Here is a 10,241-nt window from a genome sequence, read left to right as displayed (position 1 = left end):
ATAATAATAATAATAATAATAATAATAATATTTCGTAAAATGTAAACTTATAACAGACCATAGGTGACTGGTGAAGACACCGGTCGGTTGAAATGAAGGTTGAAAACCCTTTGAAGGCATCTCACGCCTCAGTGTAACCCACAACCCAAAGGTATTATTCATTTTTCCCGGACCCTTTCTATGTGGTCTCACATCCAAATTCTGTTCAGAATAAATGTTTGGCATTATTTATTAATATAAAGGCATTAAATTTGATGTTACTTATGCATTTGCAGGTTAAAATAAGTTCAAGTAAAAACTTGGGGAAATTGCTAAAGTAAAGTTACTTAGTTTTATCATTTTTATTTTGGAATTTCTTCCAACATTGTTTCTGACATATATAAAATTTCCACCTGGGGAATCAATACTCTGTCAGTCAGAGAGAGAAAGAGAGAGAGAGAGAGAGAGAGAGAGAGAGAGAGAGAGAGAGAGAATGGTAAAAATTAGGTGGGAGGCATGGAGGGAGAGACGTGGCATCAGGAAGTCTTCTAAAATATTAGGAAGGTCGTCTCTCTCTCTCTCTCTCTCTCTCTCTCTCTCTCTCTCTCTCTCCATGATTGGGGAGGTGCACGACTGGGTAATCCGTGCAACGGCTCCCGTGAGTGAAAGGGATTTTCAGATCATCCCACGGAAAAGGAAAGTGCTCTCACCTCTTCTTCTTCTTCATTTTATACTGTTTAGCCTCTTTAATGTTTGGCCTCCATCCGCAATTTTATCCATTTTCTTCTATCGTTTTATGAACATTATTATTATTATTATTATTATTATTATTATTAATTAATATTATTATTATTATTATTATTATTATTATTATTATTATTATTAGCTAAGCTACAACCCTAGATCGACATTGTACTTTGCATGAAAAAAAAGTATATTTTAGGCTTGGTCCCCGATGCATTTTATTAATTTTTTTTTATCGTAAACGTATATGCTATATATATATATATATATATATATTATACATGCACTTGGTATTTTCGTTACCTCTGTGATAAGGTCAGTCGGTGAGTTGCTCAAGTGTTTTGTGAATGTTCGCTAGCAACGAATGTTGCCAGTGCGTCTTTTTCTACTCGCCATTCATCTTCATCTTTTTATCGATTGAAGACGATGTTGGGTATTCTATTCGTCTTTGTTAATTAAGAAGAATGTGGATTAGAAATTTATATGTGTATTATTATTATTATTATTATATTATTATTATTATTATTATTATTATACAATTCATCAAAAATATCAGTTCTGAAATATGAAAAGGTCGGACTGATCGCGGGGAGAGAGAGAGAGAGAGAGAGAGAGAGAGAGAGAGAGAGAGAGAGAATGAATAATTTCAGCAAATGATAAAGATAAAAAATTGAATCATTACGTCCAGCATTTCTTTCCCTGCAGGTTATATACAACGTGCACTTGGAACCTGCTCACGTAGTCAAGAAGAGGAGCGTCGACCAACCGTTGAGAATTTCCCTCTATTACGACGATTCAGTTTACAGGTAAGTATTATACCTTTGGCTTTAAGGGCTGTTTTCCTGGTCCTATCACACAAGCAAACAGTACGCAAAACATGATCTATATAGGCCTATAAGTTCGGTTAACTGTTGTATACATTCTTAGGTATTTATAGTATCACAGAGCGCAATTAGTGTTACTTGCCAAATCCATATTATCAAAAGTTTCGTTTCCTCTTAAAAGCCTTAATATCTTAAGTCTTTCAGGTGTCTAATGAGAGTTTGTTGTATGGTATTGAGGCCGTGTTTGAAAGCTCCTAGAACCTACAGTAGATATACATCTTGGCTTCAATAATTTGAAAATGTCTGTAGCTATTCTCGTGTCTGCACGATTCCTTGGCTGCACGATGTGTAGCAATTCCCTTTGGTATTTTGAACGTCCGGTTCAGATAAACTGGATGAGTTATTGTACATATTTTAGATTTTTAACTCTATTCTGGCTTCAATAGGCAGCCAGTGTAATTCAATTTCTTTCTTGGGGTGGAACACATTTTTTTGTCTTGCGCCTCTGTCTAAGTATGTTTTGTAATTTCTTAAAGTTGTACTTTTGATAGATGGAGTTACTGTAGTCAATCCTGGTAATAACATTTTATCACAAGTTACTTTACAGAATGTTCATCCAGGTACTTTTATATATATATATATATATATATATATATAACAATGGTTATGGGGTGATATCCAGCTGTTCTTACTACATTATTTATTTGGGCATTGAAAGAAGTCAAGAGATATGCCTAGATCACGAACTTGACTACATATCTTGACCGAGTTGTTATATATATATATATATATATACATATACATATATATATATATATATATATATTTGGATGTGGCCCAAGTTTCTCATGTTATTTTTCATTCCAATCACCACAAACTCTACTTTATTTTCACTTAGTTTTAGTTGTTTGATTATAATTATCATCCATTCCCTAAAACTGGTAAGAATTCGGTTTAGAGTTTCAGCAGTATTATCTTTATCATTTATGAAGTAAAATTCTGATTCATTTGCATATAGTTTAAACTTAACTTCATGTCTTTCTAGTACTTTTGATATATCGATATTATAGATACAGATTAAGATTGGGTTCAGTACGCTCCCCTGGAGTACCCCTCTGTGTTATTATTATTATTATTATTATTATTATTATTATTATTATTATTATTACTTGCTAAGCTACAGCCCTAGTTGGAAAAGCAGAATGCTATAAGCCCAGGGGCTCCAACAGGGAAAATAGCCCAGTGAGGAAAGAAAACAAAATGAAATATCTAAGAACAGTTTCCAATTTGTACACAGTAGTTTCAGTCAACCAAGTGATCTTTTTAGATAGTCAAAAGCTTGATCTTTAATTACCGATGGACCGTAAATCATTTAGTAGCAGTTCATGCACAACTGTATCAAAAGCAGCACTGAGATCGATTAATATAAAAATACTACATGTTTTCTCATTCATCATTGCCACCATATCATTTACAACAGAGTATGGTGACTGATTGCCTGGCAATGCTTCGATTCCTTCTTAGTGGCTAACTAGTTGTTCAAGAATAATATATTTTAGCAGTTTTGAAATAAAGGATATAATCGAAATAGGTCTGTATGAACTTAAATCCTGATAATCTAGAACACTTTTCAGAATTGGTATAATTATATAGGTATTTTATCTTATTCAGGAAACTTACATTCCTTCATGCTTGTATTTACTATTCTTGTAAAACTAGAGAAGTTTCTTTCTCCCATTACTTCGAAGGAGAAGGAGAAGGACACTCCAAAATCAAACCATTGTTCTCTAGTCTTAGGTAGTGCTATAGCCTCAGTACCATGGTCTTCCACTGTTTTGGGTTAGAGTTCTCTTGCTTGAGGGTACACTCGGGCACACTGTTCTATCTAGTTTCTCTTCCTCTTGTTTTTTGAAGTTTTTATTGTTTATATAGGAAATATTTATTTTGATGTTATTACTATTCTGAAAATATTTTATTTTTCCTTGTTACCTTTCCTCACTGGGCTATTTTCCCAGTAGGGGCCCCTGGGCTTATAGCATCCTGCTTTTCCAACTAGGGTTTGTAGCTTAGCATTTAATAATAATAATAATAATAATAATAATAATAATAATAATAATAATGATATCGGATCAATCAAAAAGTTCGTTTTCTTTGCCCCCCTAAATAATCCTGGTGATTTCATCTTTTCTTATATCATTAAATCTCATTATTTCTATCTGATATTGGATATCTGTAAGACCCAATTATATTTCCGTTTTTTTTTAAAGAATTCTATAAATTTATTAGTCAATCCTTGGTCTCTATACCTATCCGGGAGCCTTTTTTCATTTACATTTCCCATTACACCTTTTAGGAAACTATTCAACTTCTTCATGTCTGTTGCTGCTTCTTGGACTTTTGATTTCTATAGATTCCAGTTATTTCCTCTTTAATATGTAATTACATTACCACTTTACAATTTTATATTCTACCCCATGCACTTTTGACGCAGTTCCGGTAGGCCCTGCTGCTGCCTCCGATGCCTTAGATGACCGTGGAGGTAGCAGCAGTAGGGGATTCAGCGTTATGAAGCCTCATCTGTGGTGGATAATGTGGGAGGGTGGGCTGTGACACCCTAGCAGTACCAGCTGAACTCGGTTGAGTCCCTGGTTAGGCTGGAGGAACGTAGAGAGTAGAGGTCCCCTTTTTTGTTTTTGTTTCATTTGTTGATGCCGGCTACCCCCCCAAAATTGGGGGAAGTGCCTTGGTATAGGTATGTATGTACCCATGCACTTTCAGTTTTTAATCTATTCCACTTTCTTTACGTCTTTTTTCCCTCTTTTTCTCTAAACTCTCCCCATCGAATCAGGGAAATCTATCCTTAATAGTTATAGACTTTTTCCATCAGTGAACACGCGTTATCATAATAATTTTCATTCACCCTATTGTATACAATTTTAATTGAATCAACACATACAGACCCTAATAAACGTTGGTTGCCATGACCACTGGAAATGTTGATATCATTTATTTTGTTTGTAACTTCATCAACAAATACTCAATGAAAAGTTTTTTTCTAAAGCTTATTTTCTTCACCATTGCATGTTTCTGTATAGGTAATCTAAAAGTAATCAGTTTGTGCACTGGGAAAATTATGCAATTCTCTTCTACATTTATATCAGATATCAATATTATTCATACCATCATTTATAACTAAGTCCAATGTATACCCAATTAAATTAGTTGCACAGTCGACATTATTAACCAATTGATATGATTCTAATTACTCACTAAATGTTGAAGCATCCAAAGATGAAAGTCTCCTCAATAACTAATTCATTTTTTCCACGATAATCATCTCAATTGAGTATTAAACTCATCGAAAAAGGGTAATAGTATTTGTTCGTGGATGTTTGTAACCTCTTAAAATAGATATTTTTGTGTGTGCAAAGTTTATATCTAAATTTTAAAAACTTGTAACCCTAGTTCTTTTTATCATTAGATCTGAATAGTCTTTGCGAACGAAAGGTCCAACTCTCCTACCTAATTTGGCCTCTCTCTGAATTTAGAAAAAGCATGTGGGGGGGGGGGGTCATTTCAGCAATCATAGCCTTTTCCAATAGATTGAACATTTCCTGGTTTCCTTCCCTCACTGGGCTATTTTTCCCTGTTGGAGCCCGTGGGCTTATAGCATCTTACTTTTCCAACTAGGCTTATAGCTTAGCTTGTAATGATGATAATAATAATAATAATAATAATATTATTTAACCAGACACTTGCTCTGTATTATATAGAAGATTGTATATATATATATATATATATATAAATATATATATATATATATGTGTGTGTGTGTGTGTATGTAGGTATATGTATGTATGTGTGTATATTATATATATATATTATATTTATACTGTATATATATATATATATATATACTGTATATATATATATATATATGTGTGTGTATGTAGGTATGTATGTATATATATATATATATATATCTATATATATATATATATATACATGTGGATGTATATATAAAAAAATCGGTAATTCGACAATTTGCAATTCCCAGTTGTGTTAAAGAAGTACTTAGTCTCGAAAGGATTATTAATTTGTTATGTCTAGAAACGTACAAGGGCAGCCTTAGATATGCCACTTGAGAGGGCGAAGGCCTTTTTTGCTAAGGCTTCTTCATGACTTCATGTCAAACTTGTCATTACGTCAGACGTGACGTCATTGACCCACATGCAAACGTACGTCATGTTATACATACTTGGGATATTCGGACATACATGCAATTTTGACTGGTTGCATACATATACATATATATATATATATATATATATACTGTATATATACATATATATATATATATATATATACACATACTGTCTATAGCAGGATGGCCAGGGCACCAGCCACCCGTTGAGTACTACGACAAAAGTGTTATTGTGTCCTTTGACTAGCCAGACGGTAATACATTGGATCCTTTTCTCTCTGGTTACAGCTCATTTTTCCTTTCCATACTCATATACTGAATAGCCTGACCTATTCTTTCCACATTCTCCTCTGTTCTCATCCACCTAACAACACTGAGATTACCAAGCAATTCTTCTTCACCAAAGGGGTTAACTACTGCACTGTAATTGTTCAGTGGCTACTTTCCTCTTGGCAAGGGTAGAAGAGACTCTTTAACTATGTTAAGCAGCTCTTTTAGGAGAAGGACACTCCAAAATCAAACCATTGTTATCTAGTCTTGGGTAGTGCCATAGCCTCTATACCATGGTCTTCTACTGTATTGAGGGTAATGTTCTCTTGCTTGAGGGTGCACTCGGGCACACTATTCTTTCTATCTTTTTTTTCTCTTCCTCGTGTGTTTTTTTTTTTTTGAAGTTTTTGTAGTTTATATTTGAAATTTTTAGTTTAATTTTTTACTGTTCTTTAAACTTTTATTTTAATTGTTCATTATTTCTCTCGAAGTATATATATATATATATATATATATATTTATATATTTCAATTGGTCCTTATTTCTCTTGTAGTTAGTTTATTTACTTATTTCCTTTCCTCACGAGGCCATTTTCCCTATTGGAGCCCTTGGCCTTATAGCATCCTGCTTTCCCAACTAGGGTTTGTAAATCTAGCTAGTTATATATATATATATATATACATATATATATATGTATATATATATATATATATATACACTCACATATAGACACAAACTTATGACAACTCTCATATATATATATAGTACATACACGTATATATAAATATATATATATATATATATATACATATATATATATATATATATATATCTATATATACACACACTCACATATAGACACAAACTTATGACAACTCTCATATATATATATATATATATATTATATATATATATACATACATGTATATATATATATATATATACATAGTTATTGAATCAAGTGTACAACTAATTTAAGATACTTTAAAAAGTTAATTGAGCATATCATTTCTCATTTTTTTCAGATTGTCAACCGAAAAATATGATCTTATACATGTGAGTATAGGCTTATATATATATATTTTTATTGAGATTTATATACTTCTATTACATACCCTATTATGAGTTTTTTAATACCCATGTTGAGAGAGAGAGAGAGAGAGAGAGAGAGAGAGAGAGAGAGAGAGAGAGAGAGAATATTAATTAATTTTCTTGTGTGCAGAAAACTGTGCTTCCGTCCGCTGTCTCATATTGGCAAAAGGCTCTAATGGTGCGACGAACGGAGAGTGTCATACGGTTGAACAGGTAAATAACTATTAATATATGTAATTGAAAATGAAATGTATAAATCCATATATACAGACAATTTGACGATATTGAGGTGGTAATTTCCGTAAGAGAAAGTTGCTCTACATAGTTTCGTGACAAACTTTTTTTTTCATTACAGGAGATGCGAAAAGAACCAGGTGTTCCTAATCAAGGGCGAGCCTCATCCCTTCTGCAAGAGTAAATGCGAAGCTGTGACCATGTGTGGGGAAATCCAAGTTCCGGAGGAACATCTTCACGTAGGTTTTTACCATCTGGCAACGTTCGTTGCTTTTCATTTTGATGCCACTGGTTTAAAATATTCAATACTTTTGTGTAATTCTGTTTTACTTATTTATTGATTTGCGTATTCATTTTTGGTTTCTTTTACTTGTATCAGAGTTCTTAGAAACATTTATTAATGTAAAAACGGTATTGGTTTTGCTTATTTTTGAAATTTTTACTTTTGGGAGACTTGCGCATGTTTACCTTCGTGTGTCACCTTCAGGCAGCGTTTTGTTTATTGTTAATTTCGAAAGAGGAAAATTAATCTATTCTGTTGTGAAAAGAGATCCGTAGTAAATGAAAGTGATTAGATGGGTAAAATAGAGCAACAGCAGCACAAATACATAGTACAGATACTAAAACAGACGAAACAAAGAAAATATGACAATGTTGATTACCGAGATTCATCTTTTGGTAAATGTGTAGGAGAGCTCCGCGGAAGATCTTGAAGAATTTAAACACCTAAAATTCACTATTATATCATATAGAACGCTTATATAATAGTCAATATATGAGCACCTTCTATTTAACGAAGATATTCGTGTGTATAGTTATGTTTCACCTGGATTTTTCTAAGTGTTTGTTTTTGTTTACTGTGTGATGTCTTGGCCAAAATGAGCTGTTTCACCGCCTTACTGCGTATGGCAAACTAGTTCTCAATGCTATTCTAACCAATAACAGGTGTTTTCTTGACGTCACACTGTTTGAAAACCAATTATGGCGGTTTTTACAAATCTAGCCAATGCGGACACTTATGACTTCACTTATCCCTGCTATTTTTCCACCAGTTACCACAGTTTACGTGAAGTTCCGCGGAGGAATATTTTTGCACGTCTCGGATGATCGGATCTCCCTTCAATTTCTTCAAACTGAAAAGCTCATTTTGCCGTGAAGTATGGAGTAATTAGCAGGACCTTCATCCCGTTCCAACTGTGTCACTTGTGACAAATGCTTTATTTCTTATGGGGATTTTTGTGTACATTATTCAGGGAAAGTTGATTTGCTAATTGCATTTGCTCAACGTCATGGTTTGATTTTGGCAGAAAAAGTGCCCTAATTGTGAAAATGTGTGCCGTATAGATTACAACAAATTAGCATTCCGGTGTGATCGTAGTGTGGTTACTCGTGGGAAAAGGAAGAGGAGGTGCAATTTTTTCGTGTCTTGTTTCAAAGGTAAGTTAGATATTGAGACTAATTTGAAGTTTGTGTTCCTTTTTTTTGCAAAAGGCGTTTTCATTTGAATTTGTTTCGTTTGAACTGAAACTCAATATGGCCTTAAGGGTGGGTCGCAGGGGGGGCGGAGCCCCCCCCCCCGGTAGGCCTAGGTAGGGGTACAGGGCCCCATAGGCTAGGTTAGGTGGGTGTCTTAGGTTCGGTGATGCCCTGAAAATTACTGTGGCCTTAAGGGGGGTCGCAGGGGGGGCGGAGCCCCCCCCGGTAGGCGTAGGTAGGGGTACAGGGCCCCATAGGCTAGGTTAGGTGGGTGTCTTAGGTTCGGTGGTGCCCTGAAAATTACTGTGGCCTTAAGGGGGGGTCGCAGGGGGGGGCGGAGCCCCCCCAGTAGGCCTAGGTAGGGGTACAGGGCCCCATAGGCTAGGTTAGGTGGGTGTCTTAGGTTCGGTGGTGCCCTGAAAATTACTGTGGCCTTAAGGAGGGGTCGCAGGGGGGTGGAGCCCCCCCGGTAGGCCTAGGTAGGGGTACTTGCCCCCCAGGGTAGGGTAGGTAGTTGTATTAGGTTCGGTAGTGCCCCGAAAAATCACTTTTCTCCTCCTCCCCCCACCCAAAAACCCCGCTTCCCACTGGGGTCCCCCATAATTGTAGTAGTAGGTTTATGCTTACATTTTGTGTGTAAGAGTTGGGTGGTTGTAGGAGGATTATCTCACAGTTTCAAGGTAACTGTAGCTCTAATTTACTGTTTTCTTTCGTTTTCTACTTTTAGAAACTTTTAAATCGAGCGCGGAGCTCTCCTACACATTTACCGTGACTTGAAATCTTATTGAGATGCGGGTTACAAATTAGCATATGGGAGTTTTTTATTTTTTACGCGGAATTCCCAGAATTCAGCATCATTTAAAGGAAAGTGCTATCAGTGTGCCTCAGACAGTAAACTGTGTGCATTACTTGAAGAATTTGACATTCTTTCCTTCCAGTTTGCTTAAAAAACGATAAAGATCCAAACTTTATGACCGTATATGAGCATTAACTTATATTAAGGTATCGGATAGGCTTGAATAATCAATATTTGGTTGTCGATTGATTTTCTACTTAATTTTATTATAGTTTTGGTCAGAGAAATGTTTATTTGATAAAAAAATAATGTTTTACCAATAAGAAATCCCTATTTTTGGGGCTAATAAATAATTAGTGAGGTATACCTTAATATATCTGCCAATAATATGGTACACCCTTTGTGAACTGGGGGTTTAGGGTGGGGAAATGGTAGATAAAGGTAAAACAAACCTTTTTATCTCTACACATTGTTTCTTGGGACGCATGATAAATCTCTGGAAAATTACCAAAATTACCTACATCCTGTAAGACGGTGATATTTTTCATTTTTTGTTGACAGTATGCGAAGTGGTGGTATTCGCTCCTGTTCATTTGTTGGACTTGACTTGATGCTATTAATT

At 34.8% G+C, this 10,241-nt stretch overlaps 1 protein-coding gene across 1 annotated transcript in view; it reads left to right on the top strand.

The window, feature by feature from the left end:
- Positions 1 to 10,241, top strand: part of LOC137625415 (leishmanolysin-like peptidase) — a 362,803-nt gene that overhangs the window by 305,535 nt on the left and 47,027 nt on the right. The window contains exons 2-5 of the mRNA XM_068356321.1: positions 1,429 to 1,529; positions 7,047 to 7,077; positions 7,244 to 7,326; positions 7,469 to 7,586. Coding sequence (XP_068212422.1) covers positions 1,429 to 1,529; positions 7,047 to 7,077; positions 7,244 to 7,326; positions 7,469 to 7,586 — 333 coding nt within the window. The remainder of the gene's footprint in view (positions 1 to 1,428; positions 1,530 to 7,046; positions 7,078 to 7,243; positions 7,327 to 7,468; positions 7,587 to 10,241) is intronic.

Source organism: Palaemon carinicauda, chromosome 32 (genome assembly GCF_036898095.1).
Source record: "Palaemon carinicauda isolate YSFRI2023 chromosome 32, ASM3689809v2, whole genome shotgun sequence".
NCBI classification, from domain to species: domain Eukaryota; kingdom Metazoa; phylum Arthropoda; class Malacostraca; order Decapoda; family Palaemonidae; genus Palaemon; species Palaemon carinicauda.
Note: the sequence above shows the minus strand (reverse complement) of the source record. Positions and strands in the feature narration are given on the sequence as shown.